Below are 26848 nucleotides of genomic sequence, written 5' to 3' on the forward strand. Positions count from 1 at the left end.
TTTCAAGGGACCAGTGCGTGCAGGTAGACTATATATGTATACAAATCCCATCCAGCATATGCTTCTCCACACAGGTAAGTTACTGACATATACACCAGTACATTATCACAGTAGTCCCTGCAGGCACCAGTCCCTGAGACCAGTTTTAATGCAGCGTATGTTTGAAAAATCTAGCAGTCCCTAGATTCTATCAGATCAGCCTAAGGCAGCATTCATGCGTTCCGTACGGAGCACGGACGTGGAAGGCCTGTAACGGACCCCCCTTCCGCAGGGGCAGCATCTCTGATAAGATGCTGGGAGCGGGGGAACTGAACAGATATGCGCCGCTCCGTAAGGAATCAGCCATGCGTCGCTGTCATTACAACAAGATGCATATCTGTACAGTTCTCCACCTCCTGGCATCTTATCACAGATGCTGCCCAGGTGGGGGGACTCCGTTACAGGCATTCCACGTCCATGTTCCGTGTGAATGCGGCCTAAGGGCCCTATTCCACCGGACGATTATCGTTCAGATTATCGTTAAATCGTTCGAATCTAAACGGTAAATGTTCGGTTGAAATGCAGTTAACGATTAACGACCGAACGAAAAAATGGTTGATCGCTTTATAAGACCTGGACCTATTTTTATCGTTGCTCGTTCGCAAATCGTTCGCATTGAATAAGACATCGTTCGGTCGCTCGCAATAGCGAATAAATAGTGAAGAAAAACTATCACAATTACGATCATAAGTAACGATTATCGTTCCATGGAAATGAGTGAACGTTTTCAGGTCTTTCGCAATAGCGGTCGTTTGAGATCATTAATCGTTAACGATAATGCGAACGGTAATCATCCGGTGGAATAGGGCCCTAAGTGTAATGTGAAAAGTCTTGATTAGAGATGAGCGAACCGAGCTGAGGTTCGGATTCTTACGAACCTGGACCATCTGCGTTTAACTTCCGCTGTCTTCCCGTTCTGAGGGGAAGGCGGAGACAGCCCGAGTCCACCTGCAAAACAGGATTACAGCTTAGTTCACAGGCTGTATTCCTTTTTTCCCAGGCTGTACTTGGGCTGTCTCCACCTTCACCTCAGAACGGGAAGAAAGCAGGATACAAACGCCAATGGTTAGGGTTTGTAAGAACCCGAACCTCGGCCCAGTTTGCTCATCTCTAGCCTTGATTCATTGATCGCTTGTGTTAATATTGGCGGCGTTGTCCTCTAACACACTCTGTAACTACTGCATGTGATCTGACTTCTTTGCTTCCACATGTATCCTCTGTGTCTTTCTACTTTAAAGCAGCTGCGCCTCTTCTGATGAATCTCCTCCGTTCCGTTGCATGGATTTGGGCTCCACCGCTTCTAATCTCTCTCTTTTTTTTCCTTCACTGAAACCAATATGTTAATTCTCACAACTAGATGTTCATCAGTCTCTTAGCTACAAAGCTAAAACAATAGTCAGCAGACGTAAATGTGCCGTCTTACCCGGCAGGATGCAGTTCAGCTATTGTAATGGTTTCTCATGTTAATACTACGCTAAGAGGCAGGTGTACAAAATACTGTGACTATTTGTCTCTGCTCTTTCCTTTCCAGGGCACACCTTTAACGTGTCTTCCGCCTGCGGATCTGTCACTGCACCACTCTGTATTTGTCTGTATTTTAGGTGATGGTTGCTAAATAATTCACCCACACTGCTTTTAGCAGCACTTTAAACGCTGACAGATTGTGCGCTGAGAAGTCTTTTACCTAGGGTACTTACGTAAACACATTGGGGTGATATTTTTACTTGTTGACTTTTTTCACCACATTATTTTTATCTAATGTGATTTAGTAGCTGTAGATTTAGTACGATCAGCTAGACTAGTGGGTTGTGATTTGGGATATCTATATTTTTATCACTACAAAAATCCACTTTTTTAGGTTGACAAATATATCTGCATCTGAATCAGACAACATGGGTGCATCTAGTAATACAAGTTACACCTAGCTCTCTCTGAGAGTTTTCTCTGTACACAACAACTATATATTGGAATAAAATTTGAAATGTATTTAGAGGTGCATATCAATATGTTATTTACTTCTGTTTAAAAATCTCCAGTCTACCAGTACTGATCAGCTGCTGTATGTCCTGCAGGAAGTGGTGTATTCTTTCCAGTCTGACACAGTGGTCTCTGCTGACATCTCTGTCCGAGACAGGAACTGTCCAGAGCACCAGCAAATTCACTTAGAAATTCCCTTAGAATACCACTTCCTGCAGGACATATAGAAGCTAATAAGTCTTGGAAGACATGAGATATTTAAAGTGTCACTGTCATTCCAAAAATCTAGACATGTCACAGACCCGAAATTATCAAAACTTTTAACATGTCTGAGTGCTCGGACCTGTACTGATTAGGAGAACGAGCGTGGAGAAGAAGTACTGCAGTGCGTCCACTCTCTGCTCTGAGTTAGAAGTAGAGTCAGGCTTAGGCTATGTTCACACGCTGTGAACATCCGGCCGTTCTGTGACCCCGTGGCCGGTCTCAGCCCGGATCATCCCGGCCGGTACTTAAGTGCCGGTCGGGTGATCTTTCTGGCCGCGGAGCTCTGACATGTCAGTTTTTTTCCGGCGCCGCATGGGATCCCAGCCGGAGCGCATACGACGTGTGTACGCTCCGGCCGGGATCCCATTGCAAATAAGGCATTGTTCAACTCTTCAAAACTACGGCCGTAGTTCTGCGGCGAAAACTACGGCCGTAGTTTTACGTAGTGTGAACATAGCCTTTGTAATGGAGCATAGAGCGGGGAGAGAATGCGCTGCAGCGTGTCTTCTCCTGCTCCTTCTCCCGACCGGTACAGATCTGAACACTCAGACCTGAACTAATCAGAATTTTGACATGTCTCTGACATTTTAAGATTTTTGTTACGACATTGACACTTAAAATGAAAGTAAATTACAAATCTGTGTAACTTTCTGAAACCAGTTGATTTGAAAGAAAAAGATTTTTGACAGTGTTCCCCTTTAATAGGCCATGTGTATTTGTCTGCTTACAAGGAGATTTACTATGTCTAAGGCTGAACGGTAAAAGCTCTCACCATAATGTGAAGTCCAGTTTGAACTCCTCCATGTACCCCACTGCTTCTAGGCATGTCTTTCTGTGATACTAGATGCCACTCACTGACACTGTTTCTCTGACATAATTCACACATTACCACCTCTCTTGATACTTCAAATGTTAATCATATATGTAGTAATCTACAAAAAGCATACCAATTTCGTGCCAGGTTTATCCACGTTTGCCAGCTCTGAATGTACAAGGGCAGTACTCTTCCTGATGGGCCCATCTATTTCTTATGATTATATTATATTATGAACTCTTACATTGTTAACAGCGCTGGCTGTAACCAGAATGTTGCAGGTTTAGATTACAAAGGCTTTTCTTCTAAGCAGCTTTACTTATAATGTAGGACCCCTGTAAACTAGGCGTACTTTACTGCAGGTTTACTACCTCAAAGTGTCACTGTCATTTAAATTTTTTTTTTTTTTTTTGCAGAAATCAATAGTACAGGCGATTTTAAGAAACTTTGTAATTGGGTTTATTAGCCGAAAAATGCATTTTTATCATAAAAAAAAACAGTTTGAAGTTCTCCCCCCTGTCTTCATGGTTCTCTTATGGAGAGCTGAGGGGTGGAGGGAGATAAGGCACCAAAACAGGACAATAAAGAGTTAATTTACAGCTACTTCACAGGGCTATCTCCTCTGAAGTCAGCACTGACCTCTGAATACCGGCTTTCACACAGCTCCCACTGTGTAATCCTTTGTTCTCTGCTGGCGACTAATCTCCCTCCTCCCCCTCCCCTCTCCATAGAACAGACAGGATCCGACTGATGTAAAAGAGTCGAGATTTCCGGATAATGGGCAGTGAGAGAGAGGAGGGGAGGGGGGACCTGGGGAAAGTCTTTTTAAATGCAGATAATGACATATTTGCCTAATAAACTCAATTACAAAGTTTCTTAAAATCGCCTGGACTATTGATTTCCGGGGAGAAAAAACAAAAACAAAAAACAACACGACAGTGACACTTAAAGTGAATCTGTCACCTCCAAATCATGTCCCAAACTGCTGACCCTGTTAGATAGCTGACACAATGTGGGGACTTCTCAAACTCCCTCTGAAAAACATCCATCTTTTTTTGATTCCTGATGTCTGCAGCTAGTCCAGCCATCTGTGGAAAGGAGTCCAAAGTAGTTGGCAGGTGAACACTGCTAGAATTGTTAGCGTTCTCTTTGTGAGTGTGATATTGTTTCCAATCTATGTTGTTCCTTGTCTCTGCCAGTGGAGGCCTGCTCTTCTTATGAGTGTATAGCATCACAATTTCCGTCATAGATTGCATTATTCACTAAGTAAAATGGGAAAATAACACATAGCAAGTGCTAACTTGTATAGCTTCAGATGTATAATCAAACACTTCTGAGATCTCAGTTCTAAGGTTTTACAGCCATTCTGCTAGGCCTATATGCAGTTTATTAGCTTGAGGATACACAGGAAAAAGATTGTCACAGGAAAAAGGATGTAAAGTGTCACTTCTTGACCTTATGTCGACAGGAAAAAAAAAAAAAACAATTGTAGCTTTTCAGAAGTGACAGTAAAAAGAAGGGATTGGTCACTGTCATTTGAAATCACTTTTGGCATGTCATCACACATAAAGAATAGCTGAGTCCGTGGTGAATACAAAAACGGATGTTTATTTACATGATCCGGTACAGCAGTGAGACCTTTCGACCACAAGGGTATCATGGTTGATAGAGACCCTTGCGGTTGAAACATTGCATCACTGTACCAGATCATGTAAACAAACATCGGTTTATCTTAAAGTCTTCTCCTGACCTACACTGGGATTGTAGGTTTTCCAGCGTGCCTCCATATTGCGCTGTCCTTAGAGCCTGTATGTACCATGTTTCTTGGTGCTGTTGGACTCTTTCTTGCTTGGTTATGTCATGAGACGTGTGAAAAGTTAGTGAATGCACATGGTCTCACTGCCAAGGCCTATTGTGATCTTGAGATACAGCTATGGAGAGAGCGCAACAGCGCATGTCTCTCTACAGCTGTCACTCTAAACCGGCTCATTCGTTTTATTATAGCCTTTTAAGAGAAAGATTTGGATCTTTGGCCGGCTGTGGAGTGCACTGCTGCGTTCTCTCCCTGGCTGTATCTATGGATCGCATCGAGTCTCAGCTGTGAGAACTGCTGTGATCAATAACTTTTGACATGTCTCATGGCATGTCAAAACTTATTTCAAATGATGCTTTAATATTTTGGTTGTCTGCCTTGGGCTAGGTTCACGATGCGTTCATGCAGCACAAACTAACTATACATCACCAACCTGCTTAAAAAAAGAAATGCCAACATATACCACGGTGCCCTGCAGAATATTCATTTTAATGGTAAATATACAGGTCCTTCTCAAAAAATTAGCATATAGTGCTAAAGTTCATTATTTTCCATAATGTAATGATAAAAATTAAACTTTCATATATTTTAGAATCATTGCACACCAACTGAAATATTTTAAGTCTTTTATTGTTTTAATACTGATGATTTTGGCATACAGCTCATGAAAACTCAAAAATCCTATCTCAAAAAATTAGCATATTTCATCTGACCAATAAAAGAAAAGTGTTTTTAATTAAAAAAAAAAAGTCAACCTTCAAATAATTATGTTCAGTTATGCACTCAATACTTGGTCGGGAATCCTTTTGCAGAAATGACTGCTTCAATGCAGCAATGTGGCATGGAGGCAATCAGCCTGTGGCACTGCTCAGGTGTTATGGAGGCCCAGGATGCTTTGATAGCGGCCTTAAAGGGAACAAATCACACTAAAATTGGCTATAAAGCTAAAGAAACGTGCTGGTAGATCAGCCAGCACGCTTCCTAACCATCCCCCTGTCCCCTCCGTCCCCTGTACATAGAGCCCGCAAAGTTAGTTTATTAGCTTCCCGGGCTCTATGCAAATTACCATCTAAGTAGTCATGGTGGGCGGGCAGCTTCTTCAAGTAGTCACGGTGGGCGCATGTCTTAGTCAAGTAGTCACTGTCCTGGGCCGGCTCCGGCGCTGTAATCACGCCCCTCTGGGCGTGTGTAGAAAGCGCTGCATGGTGACGTCATTGGGGGGGGCGGCATTGCACGTCGGCCTGGCCGACGTCTTTACTAAGCTGCGCATGCACAGTACTGTGGGTGAATACGCTGCTGTACTAGGCCGCGCAGGCGCAGTACTGCAGCGTCTTCTCCGGCTGCACTGCGCATGCACAGCTTAGTAAAGACGTCGGTCAGGCCGACGTGCAATGCCGCCCCCCCCCCCTAATAATGTCACCATGCGGCGCTTTCTACACACGCCCAGAGGGGCGTGATAACAGCGCCGGAGCCGGCCCAGGACAGTGACTACTTGACGAAGATACCCGCCCACCGTGACTACTTGAAGAAGTAGCCCGCCCACCGTGACTACTTAGATGGTAATTTGCATAGAGCCCGGGAAGCTAATAGACTAACTTTGCGGGCTCTATGTACAGGGGACGGAGGGGACAGGGGGATGTTAGGAATGGTTTCCTTAGCTTTATAGCCTATTTTAGTGTGATTGGTTCCCTTTTAAGCTCATCCAGAGTGTTGGGTCTTGCGTCTCTCAACTTTCTCTTCACAATATCCCACAGATTCTCTATGGGGTTCAGGTCAGGAGAGTTGGCAGGCCAATTGAGCACACTAACACCATGGTCAGTAAACCATTTACCAGTGGTTTTGGCACTGTGAGCAGGTCCCAGGTCATGCTGAAAAATGAAATCTTCATCTCCATAAAGTTTTTCAGCCGATGGAAGCATGAAGTGCTCCAAAATCTCTTGATAGCTAGCTGCATTGACCCTGTCCTTGATAAAACACAGTGGACCAACACCTGCAGCTGACGTGGCACCCCAGACCATCACTGACTGTGGGTACTTGACACTGGACTTTAGGCATTTTGGCATTTCCTTCTCCCCAGTCTTCCTCCAGACTCTGGCACCTTGATTTCCGAATGACATGCAAAATTTGCTTTCATCAGAAAAAAGTACTTGGGACCACTGAGCAACAGTCCAGTGCTGCTTCTCTGTAGCCCAGGTCAGGCGCTTCTGCCACTGTTTCTGGTTCAAAAGTGGCTTGACCTGGGGAATGCGGCACCTGTAGCCCATTTCCTGCACACGCCTGTGCATAGTGGCTCTGGATGTTTCTACTCCAGACTCAGTCCACTGCTTCCCCAGGTCCATCAAGGTCTGGAATCGGTCCTTCTCCACAATCTTCCTCAGGGTCCGGTCACCTCTTCTCGTTGTGCAGCGTTTTCTGCCACATTTTTTCCTTCCTACAGACTTCCCATTGAGGTGCCTTGGTACAGCACTCTGGGAACAGCCTATTTGTTCAGAAATTTCTTTCTGGGTCTTACCCTCTTGCTTGAGGGTGTCAATGATGGCCTTCTGGACAGCAGTCAGGTTGGCAGTCTTACCCATGATGGCTGTTTGGAGTATTGAACCAGGCTGGTAGTTTTTAAAAGCCTCAGGTATCTTTTGCAGGTGTTTACAGTTAATTAGTTGATTCAGATGATTAGGTTAATAGCTCGTTTAGGGAACCTTTTCATGATATGCTAATTTTTTGAGATAGGATTTTTGGGTTTTCATGAGCTGTATGTCAAAATCATCAGGATTAAAACAATAAAAGACCTGAAATATTTCAGTTGGTGTGCAATGATTCTAAAATATATGAAAGTTTAATTTTTATCGTTACATTATGGAAAATAATGAACTTTAGCACTATATGCTAATTTTTTGAGAAGGACCTGTAGATTAAAAAGTTAGGGTCCTATTAGACAGTTATTTTTTTGTTTTCTCCAATTAACGATAAACGTTCCAAATGAGCGATTTTTGCCAACGACCAGAAGTCATTTGTCACTGAAAGGCCATCCCCATGACCCCCATAGCATTTGTCGCTGAAGGGCCATTCCCATGCCCCCCATAGCATTTGTCACTGAAGGGCCATCCCCATGCCCCCCATAGCATTTGTCACTGAAGGGTAGTCCCCATGCCCCCCATAGCATTTGTCACTGAAGGGTAGTCCCCATGCCCCCCATAGCATTTGTCACTGAAGGGTAGTCCCCATGCCCCCCATAGCATTTGTCACTGAAGGGTAGTCCCCATGCCCCCCATAGCATTTGTCACTGAAGGGCCATCCCCATGCCCCCCATAGCATTTGTCACTGAAGGGTAGTCCCCATGCCCCCCATAGCATTTGTCACTGAAGGGTAGTCCCCATGCCCCCCATAGCATTTGTCACTGAAGGGTAGTCCCCATGCCCCCCATAGCATTTGTCACTGAAGGGTAGTCCCCATGCCCCCCATAGCATTTGTCACTGAAGGGTAGTCCCCATGCCCCCCATAGCATTTGTCACTGAAGGGCCATCCCCATGCCCCCCATAGCATTTGTCACTGAAGGGTAGTCCCCATGCCCCCCATAGCATTTGTCACTGAAGGCCAGTAATGTACAAATATTTCATCAACAAATTTCTAGTACCTGTGTGATCAGGATTCAGCTGTAAGAGCACTACTAAGGAAGAAAAGAGACAAAGGAAAAATGAAAAGAACAAGGAATAAAGGCAATATGAATAAAACATAGTAGGTGGAGTAAGCAGTTGTAGAGCATGACAAGTAATACATGAGAAGTGCACAAAGTAGATGAAGTGTATGCCAAAAATTTACCTTTTAAAAAGAGTTTTTAATTTGGTGCAATCTGTATATAATTTATCAGAACAGTATACAATTCATATAAGGCTGGGTTCACACTATGTTTTTGCAATCCAATTTTTCCATCCGTTTTTTCGCAAAAAAAACTATCGAAAAAACGGATGCGTGTTGATCCGTTAATCCATTGAATTCCATTATATTAAAAAAAAAACGGATCCGTTTTTTTAACGGAATAAAAAATGCCATTGACTGTTTTTGTGTACGTTAAAAAAAAAATGGATCAGTTTTTTATAATGGAATTCAATGGAAAAACAGATCAAAACGGATGTACACACGCATCTGTTTTTTTCTATCCGTTTTTTGCAAAAAAAAAAAACATTGCAAAAACGTAGTGTGAACCCAGCCTTACATACAATACATAGAACCCCTATAGTTTTCGCAAAGCTGTTCCACTGAATTTTTTACACAATTTGCCATAAAGTAGACACATCTCTTACTTTACCTAATGAGCTGTATGTTACTATTGTATACAAATGTTAGTGTTAGTCTCTCTGGTGTAACCACTGTGGGTTGTTTAGCTGCATCTCTCCTCATTTCTTCTTTTTCCTATCTGTTCTGCATGTCACAGAATAGAAGGGTGCAGGTTTCTTTCTGGTACACATGACTTCTGCCACGTTACTAGGGCACGGTGAGGTACTTATTTTGTTGGAAAAATGTGCCTGCCTTTCTACACAAGGAGCGCAGCCTTGGGTACAGTCTCTGTTGGCTTAAGTAATGATTTAATGTACTATTGCAATTTCTGTGACAAAGGGAACCCCTGTCACAGTGTACATGCTCTCCCATTATAGGCAGCAGGTTATAGCAGTAGCTATATATATATATATATATATATATATATATATATATATATAGCTTGTTATTTTTTTTTTTTTTTTGTTTTTTTTTAATTGCAAACAGATAAAACTTGTATTTTATTCCAACAAGTCCCTGGTCACTATGAGCAGAAGAGTCCAGTGGGCTGTCTTCCCAATGACTGACAGTATTCCTTGTTTAAATACAGCTAGTCTAAGTAGAAAAATGGTGCGTGGCTAATCCATAAATGTTAGCGCTGCCCAAAAGACTCCAATTTGAGGCTGAATAAAGTAAAGACATTTATTAAAAGTGCACAATATTTACGCATTTCAAGGAACAGAGGTCCTCTTCATCAGAATAGCAATACAGAAATACCTGTCAGTTTCTGAGTAGGACCACCTACTGGACTCTTAAAGTGGTTGTCCCCAATCCTTACAATAGGGCATAGCCATCTGATCGCTGGGGGTCCAATTGATGCTACCTCCTTCGACCTCGAGAACAGAGAGTCTCCCGTTGTAATGGGGTGGCAGGACATTCATGCTCGTTGCCGCTCTGATTATCTTTGGCTACTTTCAGACGGGAGACTCTGGTCCCAGCAGTTGTGTGCCCTCTCCCCATGGCCAGAATGCCATTGCTGCAGTATATTAGTAATAAAGTGTCATCCCCTGTTGCTGAAGGTCTAGGGAACCAAACGTTTTATATAAAAACATTGTAACGGAACCAGATGTGTTTTTTCAAGTGGCCACAGATGTTTTATTGCCATAGGGGCTTCTACGGGAAAACTACAATTCCCATGAATCAGATCTCAACCAGCTATACTAAAGGATGCCCCGGAGCAAGTCTCTAACTGCTGTACGACTGTTGATTTATTTCCTCAACCCTTAGCAAAGTGTAATTACTTTCTAGGCTGGGTCGGTCCACATGTAGTATTCTAGTCAGTATCTGGTCCTTATTTTGGTCACTATTTTAGCCACATGCAGGAGTAGAGCAGACATGTTAAAAAAAAAAAAGGAAAACACTATAATGAAAAGATTTTTCTGTATTGTGGAGCCACCCCTAGAGGTACAGATCAATTGACTACTATGCCACACATCTAGTTTGTCAGCTTACTATATAATTTCCCCACCCAAACTTTGTGCATTGATATGTTAAAGGAGAAGTCTGGCAAAAATCTTTATTAAAGTATTGTATTGTCCCCCAAAAGTTATACAAATCACCAATATACACTTATTACTGGAAATGCTTATAAAGTGCTTTTTTTCCCTGCACTTACTACTGCATCAAGGCTTCGCTTCCTGGATAACATGGTGATGTCACTTCCTGGATAAAATGGTGATGTCACGACCTGACTCCCAGAGCTGTGTGGGCTGTGGCTGCTGGAGAGGTTGATGGTAGGGGGACACTGAGGGACACAGGGCACTGGAGGGACACTGAGCATCCCTCTGCCATCATCCTCTCCAGCAGCCACAGCCTGCACAGCTCTGGGAGTCTGCTTGTGACATCACCATTTTATCCAGGAAGTGACATCACCATGTTATCCAGGAAGTGACATCACCATGTTATCCAGGAAGTGAAGCCTTGATGCAGTAGTAAGTGCAGGGAAAAAAGCACTTTATGTGTATTTCCTGTAATAAGTGTGTATTGGGGATTTGTATAACTTTTGGGGGGCAATACAATTCTTAAATTAAAAAAAAATGTTGCTGGACCTCTCCCTTAACTAAAGTTGAGCGAACATCGATCCTGAGCATGTGGCATTTAGATACCGGAGGCTGAAAAAGTTGGCTGCAGCCCTAGGGAGTCCTGGAAAACATAGATGCATCCTATGCTGCATCCAACTTCAGAAACCACTGCTACTCAAATGCGGCATGCTCTGGTTCGGACCCCTCTGTGCTCAAAGTTCTATCAACTTTAATGTTAAATAGAACTAAATGCTACACAGTAATATCAGGCATACTGCAGGGGTAGAAATGTACTATATTTTTAAGATTTCTGTAGCTTTGTTGCATATGTTATTAGCCTAGACATAAATAAGATACATACCCCCATATGAATATACATATATACAATGTTATTAGAGATGTGAGGGTGCTAATGGAATGCTTTCTATTGTTTTAATGTTCCTTTTTGTTTGTTTCCAGATGAGGGCAGGCGAGCAGTTGACCAAGCGGGTGGTGCACAAATTGTAGTTGACCATTTACGGTCAATATGCACATTAACAGATCCAGCAAATGAGAAGCTCATGACTGTCTTTTGTGGCATGCTGATGAACTATAGCAATGAGAATGGTAAACTAACTGCTTTATCCACACACCATAAAGGCAGCTTAGGAAATAAGGTCACATTCAAGTTTATGTATATTGTAGATTATCAAATAGAAATAACAAAGAAACTTTCCAGGGTACTTGATTGAGTAGGGGTCTGGAAAAAAATAACATCATTATCTTTCATTCCTAAAACATTTCCCGAACTCTTCTCAAATGCAGCGTCAGACATGTAGGAGAAACGCGAAGTGTTAACTCCGAGCTAATTCCCTCCACTATGCTTTTAATTCAAGTCTGAACATTGCTCTGCCAGATGGATCTGCAGTGAATCTCTGAAGCAAGCTGTTCTGTGCCCTGCTGTTCTGTGGGGACTTTAGTATGGTTATTCAGATCTTTTTTTTTTTTTTCTTCTCATTATTACTATTATTCCCTTACCCATTAAGTTACTTTTTTTCCCTCTAGGTGGCAAAAGTACGCATTTAGATTGATTGTTTGCGTCGTAAGATCAGGGGTTGGCTCTATTGATTCCTGATAAGTTTTATTCCATTTTTTGTGAAATTACATTGAAAAACTGTTATTGTTGTATGTTATTTTAAAGCAAATTTATGTGTGACTTTATTACTAGTGTGCCATTCAAATTCCGGTAGTATAATTATGTCTATAGCAGCAATATGTGTCCAAAGTTTTCAGCTAACTTTGCTCTGCACTGTGCTTAAACAGGAGTAGTTCTGTGCAAATTTAAAGGCTATGGACACCTTTCAAAAACAAACCTTTTAGCACTGTACTAAAAGAAAACCACTTTGTCTAGATCTTTAATACGGAATTTGCTTCTTTAACCTCTACAGCGTGCTATGTGAGCTCTAATTTCTTTTTACTTATACATCTACATAATTCTCCCCTGTATTTTATCTTCGCTCCCCTCTCTTCCCAGCCTGTGTAAGCTGCCCTGCAAGGTTTCTTTCCCTCCTGGTCTACTATATGAGCTTGGTGTATAACTCCCCCTTCTATTTTCTATAACACCAAGAGAGCAGAAACTCCCATCAGACACTGATGGCCTTACCTAATCTTTGTCTCATTAGCAGCTAAATGGTAGGAAATTTCTAATGAAGACTATTTAGAATGTTGCCTCATCGGCCACATGTAAGGGGTAGCATTTGGGACTGCTGAGGCCAGTGACTGGCTGCAACATCCTGTGCACAGTGTATGGTGATGTCACCAGGGAACCTCCAGTCTGGAGCTGTGACAGCTCAGATGCTAGTTGAGTGGCGAGTATAGGTTTCTTCTCTTTATCCACCCATTTCCTGTCCCATGATCAAACTTAAAAACCTTTAATTTAATTGTCACAAATTTTTAGACTGATACAAAGTCACCTCTTTTTTTTTTTTTTGCGTTTTGCTGCATGTTTATACTGTTCACCACTGCTAACTGCGTCATCACGCTATATAACTCATATTGTCTTGTCATTATCCATATAAATTGGCATCAACAATTCAGCATCATTGCATATATAGTCTTACCTTATTTGCTTCCAGATTACACTGTAGTAACAGGAAACCAGCACAGTTGTTAATTTAATTATAGGTTAAAGGGATATTCCAGTGTTTGGACAAGAAATTAGTAATGCTCCCGCCCACCCACTGTGATTTCAACTTTAACACAGGCCTATGCATGTGGCCAGGCAGCGTTGGCATTTTTATGAGGGTTAAGTGATGTTGTAATTGTATTATGCAGATTGTTTGGCCGTAAATACTGTATAAGGATGTGAAATAAAAGCCATTTGCTATGTATAAAAGCCATTTGCTATGTAACTTTTTTTTTCCAGTGCAATATCACCTTAAAATGCTTTCAATTAATACTGCTATTAAAAAGAAACCTGTTATCACAAAGAACATTATAATAGCGTCTGCAGCACTTATTGCCTTTTCTGTTAATGTGTCCTCCCGTGCACTAAGGTATAAGTTGCTGCCACAGGTAGAAGAGGAGGCGAAGAAGGGAGCCAGTGCCGCTGTGTGTATTTGTATGTGTTTCTGCCTGTCTGTGTGTTTTGAAAACTGCCAGATAAGTAGAGGGGTGGGTTATGGGGAGACAAGTGCTCCAACGTGGTGCTGTTTTACAGGTGGAGACGTATGTAATAGCGCAGTGTTTTTTTTGTTGTTGTTGTACAGGTGGAGCAGTATTTATTGGTGCAGTGTGAGTTGGGTTATACAGGTGGAGCAGAATGTATTGGTGCAGTGTGGCATTGGCTTTTACGTAGAGATGAACGATTTTACCGTACAAATGAAGCAAATAGCTTTGTTAGCTTGGCAATCTGCCTGCTGCTTTTGAAGTCCATGCCGCTCCATATCACTCTACCCCGGGTTCCTGAAAACGTTGGATCATCTTCTGGGAAATTTCTCCCAGTACTACATACAGCTTTTTCAGCCACCCGGGGTGGAGAGACATGTACTTCAAAGCAATTTTCTTTGTTTGTATTGTAAATTTGCTCATCTCTAGTTATGCAGGTGGAGCAGTATGTATTTGTGCAGTGTGGTTTTGGGTTTGAGAAGCCCTGATCTAGAGAACTAGTCATGGTGTCAGGGCTGTTATCACATCTCAGGTGAGATTGACAAGCCAGAGAGGGTCCTATGACATCTACTGCAGCAGATAACATAGGAACCTCATTGTCTTGTCAGTCAATAAGCATGAGTAGTTCTCCTGCCTGAGCTATTACCCAGAGGACTAGTTGAGGGTCATCCTTGGTTTTCCCAACATATCAGGAGTGGGTTAAGCTCTCTGGCACATTGTTAGAGACATAGAAGACTGCAGAAAAAGACGACTGCCCTTTATAGTAATTACTTTCTTATTAGGATAGATATATGTTAAGACTTACCATCAGAAAGTGCTGTTTGTGTTGCTGTCGCTTTAACAACATTTCTCATGTTTATAGGTTCCCTTTAATTTCCTTCGAATTCTGAAACGAAAGAAAACTGTTGTGAAATCCTTTTCCCCTACACGGTTCCTGTTCCTACACAGTATTTTATCATTGCTCTATAGTCACTTGGAGAGAATGATTAGTCACCATGTCTGTGTGTACAAATCCCAATATTCTGATTTATGAGCGCTTACATATTGTGCAGACATCAGTAAGGTTGTGTCCATTTCTAAAACTTGATTCACTGTTCTGTATACAGTTGGTTTGCCATTTTTATTAACCTTTTGCTTAACCCTTTAATGGTTATATCCTTGCTTTAAAATGTAAACGTAATTTCAAACTTGGCACAGATCCATACTAAAAAAACAACTAATAGATTCTTCTCTATTCACAAGGCTGTTTACCCCTCTTACCCAGTTATTGGCAGGTTCACCCTAAGATTATAGCTGATTTTGGGGTCGCCACCAGTGGATTACCCAGTGATCAGTTTATCAGTGTTGGAAACTTTTTAACAAACAGCGCCATCCATATCACTGCAGTAATATAGTCGGAGCGATGTGATGCTCTATAGGTCTATAAGTATCTTCGTAAAAAGAGTGCACTCACACATTAAAACGTCCTTTATTGCAGTCTTTAGATATGGTCCATAAAAACTTGGGCACCTTCAGTAAATGTGACGGCTGTTTTGTGCAATCAATGCACTTCCTCTGACGCCAGAGGAAGTGCATTGATTGCTCGAAACAGCCGTCACATTTACTGAAGGTGCTGGCGTGTAGCCGCCAAGTTTTTATGGACCGTATCTAAAGACTGCAATAAAGGACATTTTATTGGGCAAGTGCACTCTCTATTTTCTTAATACGTGAGTTTGCCAAGAATTTTTGCTTTCTGAGAGTCAGCACCCCCAAACGGTCATATTCCTTAGACCCCCTGCACCCTCGTATACACTCCCCTTCGCTGGATATGCCCACCGCTTATTCTACAGTGAAAGACGTTTCTTATACTTTACGTTGTCTATAAGTTTCTGTTATATGCTACAACAGAACCCATACTTTATGGTATAGGATGTGTTGTTTAATACACACTCTTGGTATTCACCTTTTTTAACCATTTTATCACATTTTATTGTGGCAGTAGGTACAAAACTACCTGGAATGGAGTCATGTTGCATTTATTATGTCTATTATATGATCTTTAAGCATCTTAAGAACAGGTAGACTAAGTCATGTTTGGTTTCTTTCCAGATTCTCTGCAAGCTCAGCTCATAAATATGGGAGTGATTCCTACATTAGTGAAGCTGCTTGGAGTCCATTCTCACAACACTCCTTTGACAGAAATGTGCCTTGTTGCCTTTGGTAATTTAGCAGAGCTTGGTGAGTAGACTAAAACCTGCAAAGAATGTATTGCATTTTTGTTTATTACACAGGCTGCCTATGTTATGCACACTTTTAAAACTATTTGTATTGTTTCAGCAAAACTTTCTATAGGAAACCAGTCAGTTCCCTTACTCTAAATATTTTGCTCAAACTAACTTTTCATATGTTGCTGCTTATGGTGAGACCAACAATTCATTACATATGTGTTATTATCTATTCAGTTTACTTCCCACAGTACTGAGCTGCTGCTTTCTGTGGAAGACACAAAAAAAACCTCTGTGTGAGCCTGTCTCTCTCTTCTCCCCCCTCCCTTCCCAGACAGCATATAAACTGTAAACAAGTCCCTGGCTGGCTATATCTGCGACTTTGTTGCTTCTTTGTAATGCTGGGAGGGTTCACCTGAAGTCAAGTTGCTGATTAATTCATGCCGGCAATACAGAGTTGCTACAAAGTTGCAGATTGGGACTTGTTTACGTCTGGAAGGGAGGTGGAGAATGAAGAGAAGTTCACACAGAGTTTTTGTGTCTTCAGCAGAAAGCAGCAGCTCCAAACTGGGGGAAGCAGGCTGAATAGATAATAGTATGGAATGAATTGTTAGGCCGCATTCACACGTTACGTGTTCTGCACGGAACATGGACGTGGAATGTATGTAACGGACTCCCCCACCCCCCAATCATTGTTTTTACGCTGAAAAAAATGTAATGGTAGACTAAAATAAGTACGTTTTTGCTCGGAAATTGATTATTTTAGATATGACAGTTCTTCTAAAATCAGAAAGAAGAATCCAGCAGTTGCATGAATGTTCAGCTATGGTATATTGCACACAGCAGTGCCACTGAGTTGTGCTCTTGGTTGATAAGACTACATCCTTGCATCGAAATTTTCATCTGTGATGCAACAGAAGTTCTTATCTTTAAACCCATTCATACATGTCAATAGCATTTATTAATTTTACATTCTTTTTTTTTTTTTCTCATTTTAGAATCAAGTAAAGAGCAGTTTGCTTCTACAAATGTTGCTGATGAACTTGTTAAACTTTTTAAAAAGCAATCTGAGCATGAAAAGAAGGAAATGATTTTTGAAGTCCTGGCTCCTCTTGCGGAAAATGGTGAGAATAATTGATTCAGAATGATTGAAGTACAACCGCTTTTAAAGTCATAGTCAAGCATTTTGTTTCTCTCTCGTTCTCCCCTGCCACCAGTGACTTGTATGTAAACCAGACAGCTGGGATCACCTCCAGTTCTGGTTTGAGCCTAGTTATAATGAATTATTTCAGCATCAGAGTGGCATAATTTTTTTTTCACAGATGGGGTATGTTCATAATCTCAACTGTACATAGTAAATGCTAACAGACATTCTTGACTGTCATCTTTATCATTCCTTAATGCCTGACTCTTATTACAATTTAAACAGGCTGACATATTTTTTTTCACTGCTACTATAAAAGTGACACTCTTGCAGCTACGTTTTTCCAAGCAGCTCCTGACAAAGCTGCAAGGTGTCCTGGGTTGAAAGAAGAGGGGTATATAATTAAAACTGTCTACACCAAAAATCTAAAGAAGAGGAGAGGAGCCTCATTTAAGAGTCTCGAAACACAGGACTAGCCAGATATTCCTTCAGGAAGGACCCAGCAAAGGGGTGTATCCTGTAGGGAAACCACCATATTAAGTTGTCCTATACGTCTGTGGATGGAAGCCTAGCCTTGGTTTTTCCCTTGTCATTACACTGACAGCTGTTTCGGGGTGTTGCCCCTCATCAGTGTGGAGCGCTTTAACCAGCAGCCAGCAGTGTTATCATTTGGCTGGACTCCCTGAGATCAGCAATCTGTTTCTCTTACGCCACAAATCTGGTTCACATTGTTAAAAACAAAACAAATCTGGTTTACATGACTTTCAATGCATTTTCAATGTTCTTGTTTTTTTTTAGACAAACTTGTGCCATGCTTGACAAGGGGGTGGGGTTTGAAGAAAAATGGGTGTGGTTTTACTGGAAGAATGGTGTGGTTTAAAGAGATACGCTGACATGAGTTAAAAAAATAAACAAACATGCTGTAGAAGCATATAGCATTGCTTAAGAGGCTGGTCAGAGATGCTGACAATACTCAGGGGGGTAAGGCTAGCATTCAGAGACAAGATCCAGCTAAGCCTTTTGTGATATCGAAGGAATATGTGTTGTCTCCGTAGAGGGAGGAGCCAGGTAGCTGGAGACAATACAAATCCTGTAGTGCTTGCGTTTTCTATTTCCTGTCAATGGTTAAGCACGCTGAAGCCAGTACTGTTAGTACTAACACTATATTTGTAAGTTATATATCTTGGGAGTGATAGCTTTATTTAAATACAATTTTCTAATACCAGTTAACCCCTTTAAATACATTTTTGTCGTAAAAATAATTTACCTAATAGATGTTGCAAAGTTAGACTGGACAGTCTAAAAACTTAAAGGGGTATTCCCCCCAAGAGCTAAAAAAAAAAAAAAAAAAAAAAAAAAAAAAAAAAAATGCTCCGAAACCTAGCTGGTCTTAGTCACCAAGTCTCCCTAATTATTTTGAGCTGTCTCCCGTCTTTTTAGCTGCTTCGGCTCCATAGTTACAAGTTTTTTTTAAAAAGATGATCTGTATCCAACATGGTGCCTGCCAGAAAACTACATCTCCCATCATGCAGTGCTTATGCCTGATTGGTCCATGATGTAACAGAGCTGATATCCACAGGATATAGCAGAGTTGAGTTAAGGCAGTGACATAGCAGAGTTAAGTTGAGGCAGTGACAAAGCAGAGTTGAGTTAGTGATTGGGGCCGGCGGTTATAAGAGGTGGAGCCGCGGGTGAGCTGGGGCCTGCACTGTGCGGGGTGGGAGGGGGGGGGATGGGCTGGAAATTAGGGCTCTGCGGGTGAGCACGGGAGGGGGGTGGTGGGCTCAGGTGAGCTCGACAATAATAATTATGGGGGGTAATACCCCTTTAACAGATTTTCAAACAGCCTAAGGGTCCATTTACACAGAAAGATTATCTGACAGATTATCTGCCAAAGATTTGAAGCCAAAGCCAGGAACGGATTTGGAAAGCGGAAAAATCTTAGGCTTTCCTTTATGACCTAATCTCTGTTTACAGTCTGCTCCTGGTTTTGGCTTCAAATCTTTGGCAGATAATCTGTCAGATAATCTTTCTGTGTAAATAGAACCTAAGCCGCAGTTAAAAGTCTAGGGCATTCACATAATGTATGAGTTATGGGCAACATGTTTCTTTAGGCCTCTATGTACCTGATGTTTTCTATCAGGTCATATTTTTAGGATCTTCTTAGTACAGTACAGGTAATATACTTACTGTTAATGCATAAGGCATTGCAAAAGGTTTCCTCTTTATGGAATGTTCTCAATTCTTGAACTGTTATGGTATTTGGGTGCCCAGTTGAGAATCACTGCTCTAAAGTATGGGCCTTTTAACACGGGCAGACCACTGCCGAAAAGGAGCGACAATCTTCAAAAAATACTCTTCAACCTCTCCACCATGGCCAAGACCAAAAAGCTGTCGAAGGATACCAGGGACAAAATTGTAGACCTGCACAATGTTTGGAAAGGCTACAGGACGATAGGCAAGCAGTTTGGTGAGACGTCAACTGTTGGCGTAACTATTAGAAAGTAGAAGAAACAAAACATGGCTGTTAATCTTCTTTGATCTGGGGCTTCATGCAAGATCTGACCTTGTGGAGTATTGGATTATTCTAAAGTCATGAATAAGACCAAAACTGCATGAGAGGATCTGGCCAATGACCTGAAGAGCGCTGGGACAAAAGTCTCAAAGATCACCATTAGGAACACACTACACTGTCACACTGTCAAATCCTGCAGCACATGCAAGGTCCCCTTCCTCACACCAGCACATGTCCAGGCCAGTTTCAAGTCTGCCAGTTACCATTTAAATGATCCAGAGGAGGCATGGGAGAAGTTTATGCAATCAGATGAGACCAAGATAGAACTTTTTGCCATCGGTTCCATGCGCTGTTTGTAGAGGAAGAAAAAGGATAAGTGCAATCCCAGGAATACAGTCCAAACCGTGAATCATGGGGGTGGGAACTTTGAGGTTGCTTTTCTGCAAAGGGGACAGGATGACTGCACCATATTGAATGGATGGGGCCAGCCATGTAGTGCAAGAATTTGGCCAACAACCTACTTCGCTAAAGAACAGCATTGAAGATGGCATGTGGCTGGGTCTTCCAGCATGACAATCACCTAAAACGCACATGCCAGAGCAACTAAGTAGTGGATCTGTAAGAAGCATTTCAAGATCCTGGATTTGTCTAGCCAGTATCCAGACCTGAACCCAATAGAAAATCCTAGGAGGGAGCTGAAGTTTAAAGTGACTCTGTACCCACAATCTGACCCCCCCCCCCCCCCCCCCCCCCAAACAGCTTGTTTCTCGGATAGCTGCTTTTAATCCAAGATCTGACCTGGGGTCTGTTTGGCAGGGGATGCAGTTATTTTCCTAAAAACAACTTTTAGACTTTCAGCCCTGTGTCAAAATGGCATGGACTAGAGTGTCTGTACCCTAGGATTCAGACAGGTGAGGAATAGGAAAAATCCTGCCCAGGGGCGTTCCTAGTGATAAAGAGGGCGGGGAGAAGGGACGGAGGGGTGTTGTAATCCTAGGGCATGGGTACTCTAGGCCACGCCAATTTGAGACAGGGCTGCAAGATGGAGCTTAAAGGGAACCTGTCACCTTAGAACAGGGGGAAGAGCGTGCCCAACCCCCCCCCCCCCCCGGTGGAGCCTCTAATACTTACCTCATCCTGCAAGTCCCGCTCCAGAAGCAGGCCCCTCCACAGAGAAATCGCCACTCGACGGTCTGCGTGCACGATATGTAAGAGATGAGTCCGAGATACATAGGAAATCACTGTTCTACCTATGGACGTCGGACCCATCTCTTCTCATTTACAAAACGCGCGCGCAGACCATCTGAACTGTAGACGAGTGGTGCAAAAGTTGCCATGTTTTTGTAGCACTGGATAACTCCTTTAGGCCCCGTTCACACGTAGCAAAACTAGCGGAATTGTCTGGCGCAAAATGCCGTTAGCCTCCCTTTCATAATGGGAGTCTATGGGAGGCGCGCGCTGCTGTTCTTACAGCATGTCTCTGCGCTGAAGAATGAACATGTTCGTTCTTCAGCGCGGGAAGAGCAGCAGCTCGCACCTCCCATAGACTCCCATTATGAGAGGGAGGCTAACTGCATTCTGCGCCGGACAATTCCGCCGTTGAATTCCGCTAGTTTTGCTACGTGTGAACGTAGCCTTTAAGTGTGCCTACACTAAAAATTACAGACCTCTCCATTCTTCATAGGTAGTCCTTGGTCTACACTATTTTATTTGCAATACTTAAAACTTAAGTTTTCATAACTTATTTCGCTCAGGACGTTTATTTACAATGACCTTGTGGCCCCAATTTAATTTTTCCATGCTCTGTGACAAATTGCGTCTTTACAATGTGGTAAAATAGGAGTTATGCTGTCTTTTATTGTATTTATTGTGCGCTACCTGTTCCGATCAGTTTAATTGCTTGTAGCACATAATAAACAACCAGCTACCAACTACTGTGCGGTGACTTGTCTGAAAAGCCAAAGTGACCTTTCGGTAAGAAGCAGAGTGCTGAATTCCTGCTGACATCTCTCCTACTGTGACCGCTTTGTGACTTAGGCTGTTAACACAATAGCAGAAATGCAATTTACATCCAGAAAGAAACTATGATGTGTTATTCACTTAGGCCTGTACACGTTTACCTGTCACTACACGGATATTGCTTATATGCTTAAAAGTTTTATGTTCTGCACAGTGAAATTGATCTGGATGTCTCACTACCTACTACCTATTAAAAAATAGAATTTACACCATTAGCCATACTGTTAAGAGCACCTCTATAATACAGTGTAGTCCCCTATTGCTTTCATAAAAAGCTCTGACCTATATAGGCATAGTATCAAGGCTTTAGCAGCAAATCCTTAAAGGGGTTAGCCAGCGTTAGAAAATCATAGCTGCTTTCAAAAGCTGCAAAGCCTACACCCAGGGTACGCTCACACTGAGGAAAAGAGGCGGAAATTACAAGCCGAATCCCCAACGCGGACTCCACTTGGAATTCCGCCTGCCTCAGTGTCTTAATAATAAGTATAGGGCACCTCCGCTCTAAGCATCACTCCACTCAAAGAACTGATATGTCAATTCTTTCAACAAAGAGAAGCCCTATGCTTAGCATTGAGACACTGAGGCAGGCGGAGTCCGCGGTGTGGATTCTGTTCGGAATTACTGCCACTTTTCCTCAATGTGAACGTACCCAAACTGAAGACAAGAGTCCTGCTGTCTCTGGGAAAAAAGTGGCCGTGTGTTTCTAACACTGGATAACCCCTTTAAGCTCACATATTTCTCAAAGCATTCCTGAAAAATGTTTGCAATGTGGCAGAGAGCATTATCCTGCTGAAAGACCCCACTGCTATTAGGGATTACCAGATTTCATTGGTCTGAAACAATGATTAGGTAGGTTGTACATGTCAAAGTAACATCCATGTGAATGCCAGGAACTAAGGTTTTCTATCAGAACATTGCCCCGAGTATCGCAATGCACACTTACACTTGGTCACATGCTCAATGTAGAAATAATGATCCACCAAACCAGGCCATCTTCTTCTATTGCTCCAAGGTAGAGTCCTGCTATACGTCTGTTTATAGGCATTAACAAGAGGCAGCACATAACCCTTCACACTACATAATTGGAGCCAAAATTCTGTGTGAAACCGGCGCCAAATCCTGTTTGAATGGGAGGGCTTGCGTGCCTCCGCTCAAAGAATTGACATGTAAATTCTTTGAGTGAGAGGCGCGGAGGAGTGCAAGCCCTCCCATTCAAACAGATAGCAGGCAGGATTATGTGCCGTGTCTGCGTGTGTGAACAGGCCCTTACTGGTGTGACGCTACACAGCCCTGTACAGAGCAAGTTATAAAGCACTGTGTGTTCTGGCTACCTGATATAGTGATGATATGAATTCAAGACCAAAGACATCTCCACGTTTTGTTGAACCTCTCTTTGGCAGATTACAGCATGCCATCATCCTTCACTATCTACTTGATATCTACCAAGATGCCTGCAGTTAATATGTGGTATTTACCAAATTAATATATACTAAAACTTAGAAAAATAAAGACCAACAATCTAGAGCTCTCCATTTTTAGTGGGGTTTTTTTTAGGTCTGTTTAGGCTAATCTGTGTTCCTGCATTGTCATGGTTACTTTAGAATGGAATACTTTTTCTACTCCTGATTGCTGCAGAATTCATGAATGTTTCTTTGCAGCTTGTTGTGCGGTTTGAATTGAGTTACTCATACAGAAGTGACTTGGAAAAGCAGTGACACAAAGCTCAGCTACATCAATTATACAGGGAAGAAAAAGGATGTGATCCACTATAACCTAGATTTTACCTAAACCTGGTAGCTTCTGTAAAACAGGGTATGGGGCTGTAGGTCTCCTTTGTTGTCCCAGTTGGGAGAGTTCAAATAACAGTGCATAAATTACAGTCACTTATGCTAAGTTTACACAAGGCGATTATTGGCCCGATCGTACGATTAACGATTTCAAAGTAACGATTTTTTTTTTATAACGATCAGCGTTTAGACGGTACGATATATCGTACAGAAAAATCGTTTTGCGATCGTGCGCCCGCAGCCCGCCCCCCCGCTCAGCCGCAGCCCCCTGCGCCGCCCCGATCGCCGCCGCCGCTCCGATCGCCACCCCCGCCGCCGCTCCGATCGCCACCCCCACCGCCGCTCCGATCGCCACCCCCGCCGCCGCTCCGATCGCCACGGCTCCTCTTCAGCCAGTCAGTGCTCCTCTTCAGCACTGATTGGCTGAAGGGGAGCCGTTTGAAATTCCCGGCTCCCCTCTTCAGCCAATCAGTGCGCTGAAGAGGGGAGCTGGGGATGTCGGAAGACCTGCTGCGCGGAGCAGGTAACGTATGTTCTTGGCTGCGGCGGTGGGGGCGATCGGGGCAGGTGGGGGTGGCGATCGGAGCGGCGGGGGTGGCGATAGGAGCGGCGGGGATGGCGATCGAGCCGGCGCAGGGGGCTGCGGATGAGCAGGCGGCCGGACTATCGCGCGACGACTGTTTACACGGAACGATCGGCGAATTTTTTGCGATCAGCGAACGCCGATTTATGAACATGTTAGAAGATCAAAATGAACAATTTTTCGATCGATCGCCGCATTTACACGTACGATTATCGTTCGAATTCGATCATTATCGCGAAAATTTGCCCGATAATCGTTTCGTGTAAACATAGCATTAGGGTCCATTTACACAGAAAGATTATCTGACAGATTACCTGCCAAAGATTTGGAGTCAAAGCCAGAAACAGACAATAAGCAGAGATCAGGTCATAAAGTAAAGCCTGAGATTTCTCTTCTTTTCAAATCTATTCCTGGCTTTAGGCCCTATTCCACCAACAGATCTGACGACAGATTATCTGCTAAAGATTTGAAGCCAAACCCAGGAGTGGATTTGAAAAGAGGAGAAATCCAGTCTTTCCTTTACGACCTGTTCTCTGATTATAGTCTGTTCCTGGGTTTGGCTTCAAATCTTTGGCAGATAATCTGTCAGATAATTTTCATGTGTAAATGGACCCTTCATATATTAGGGCATCATAAAGGTGTTAGGCTGGGTTCACACTGCGTTTTTGCAATCCATATTTTCATCCGTTTCATGCACAAAAAAAAAAAAAAGATGCATTTGTGGGTGACCACGTTTTGTGTATGCTAAAAGATGCGTTTTGATCCTTTTTTTTTTTAATAATGAAAATCAATAGAAAAACAGATGCACACACAGTTTTTTTTACTTTTTTTTTTTTCTTTTCGTTTAATGGATGGGGAAAAAACGACTGTAAAAATGCTGTTTTGAAAGCATTTACATTTGGCAGCTTGGCAAGCCTACTAGAAACTACATGTACATCATGTACATGTGCTGCATTTGAAGCTGGAGATTTTATGCTGTGTTCCATCATCTTGTTACATTGATATCGGCTGCAGATCGTGTACGTGTGATTTAGAAATTTTTTTATTTTTTTTTCTTCACTTCTCAGGCTGCTCCTCCCTTCTAAATGTATCATTCATTTTGAAAAATTGCTCTAAAGTGTACCTGTCGTTATAAAAATCTTATGACATGTCTGAGTGTGTTCAGACCCATACCAATTGAGAGATAGAGCTGGGAGAAGACACACTCTCCACTTGGAATTAAGAAGAAAAAAAAGTCAGACTTTTAATGGGCTTCTATGGACCCTTTTGTTTTTTTTTGTTGTTTTTTTTTTGTTTTTTTAAACTCCGATCGGGTAGAGGACACGTTGCAGCTGCGGTCTTCTTGCTCCTATTGGCCAATTGGTACAGGTCTGAACACTCATGTCTCTGACATGTCAAAAGTTTTTTTTTTAACAACAGGTACACTTTACGGCTATGTTCACATTGCGTATGTTTCCGGCCGGCTGAAACTACAGGCTGGGAAAAATCGACATGCGGCCGGATGCGTACGAACGCGAACACACGCCCGTAGTACAGTTATGCTTCCCTAGCTTGATTCGAAGCGATCTGAAACAGGTCATTTACTTTGAAATCTTCGCCCAGCCCCGTAAACCACACAGAACCTTTTGGATCGAAAAATCAAGTTCTATTTGGCTGAAATAAGTACTCCGTACGGGACCGCATGTAAATCCACAGCCGTGAGTTTCAACATTTCCGTCCTCAAACAATGGCCTTGTTCATTTTTCACGGCGCCGTATACGATCCGGCCGTAAGCTCATACGTAGTGTGCATTGTGCGGGCGTATATCGTATACTTTCAAGCGAATGCATCAACCTCAAAACTACGGGTGTATATTCGCGGTTCGCTCTACGGCCGGAAACATACGCAGTGTGAACATAGCCTAAGAGTACCTGTCATTAAAACAAAACATTTTACCTGTCAGAGAGACATACCAAACAATGAATGTCTAACAGCACAAAAATGTCAGTATAGTGAGAAGCTAGCTATAGTTAGAAATCGGATTTACTTGCCGCTTGTTGTGTTGTTCACATGCTGTGTTATGTGTTTTGTGACCTGCGCCTATTTGGCCCTGTTGTATTGTTGCTTTTTGCTTGAAAAAATAAATTCAGAATAAAAAAAAAAAAAGCAGCTGATGCATGACTTCTATCCTAACGAGGTCAGAGAACACCGCATAAAGGAATTCCAATAGCATCCATTAATGGAAATCCTTGGTGAAGTTTATTCAGAGATCCAGAATCCAGCTTGATAAAGACCCTGCTGCTGCTGTTGTTGAATCTTTGCTCACATGTATATGACTCTGTTTAACTTTATCAAGGATTTCCACTAACTGAAGCTATGGGAATTCCTTTATACTCTTATCACAGAGACATGTCAAAAGTGTCATCAGTAAGTGTCACCCGTAAGGTGACACACCTAGTCGGACCCCCTTCATTCAAAGTCCGATTAGATCATGTGACGCAAAGCCAGGAGTAAATTTGCTGTGCGCAGACTTCTCCCGGCTCGTTCTCCTGATCAGTCATAGTCTGAACACTTGGACCCCAATCGATTAAAACATTTGACTTGTCTCTCTGTCATAACCTGACAGAAAAAAGTCCAACAGCACCAGGGAATGTCGTTCACTACGGCCAACGTTGAGGGTATGGATGCATGCTAACAAACCCACAATTCCACCTATCAGAACTTAAGGCCCT

General features: G+C 42.5%; 1 protein-coding gene across 3 annotated transcripts in view; it reads left to right on the forward strand.

The window, feature by feature from the left end:
* Window positions 1-26848, forward strand: part of RAP1GDS1 (Rap1 GTPase-GDP dissociation stimulator 1) — a 93042-nt gene that overhangs the window by 47186 nt on the left and 19008 nt on the right. For 2 of the 3 annotated variants that reach the window (XM_069978351.1, XM_069978350.1), the window contains 3 exons: window positions 11699-11845; window positions 15974-16102; window positions 17088-17213. In XM_069978351.1, coding sequence (XP_069834452.1) covers window positions 11699-11845; window positions 15974-16102; window positions 17088-17213 — 402 coding nt within the window. The remainder of the gene's footprint in view (window positions 1-11698; window positions 11846-15973; window positions 16103-17087; window positions 17214-26848) is intronic. The other variant, XM_069978349.1, reaches the window with a different exon arrangement.

Source organism: Dendropsophus ebraccatus, chromosome 7 (genome assembly GCF_027789765.1).
Source record: "Dendropsophus ebraccatus isolate aDenEbr1 chromosome 7, aDenEbr1.pat, whole genome shotgun sequence".
NCBI lineage: Eukaryota > Metazoa > Chordata > Amphibia > Anura > Hylidae > Dendropsophus > Dendropsophus ebraccatus.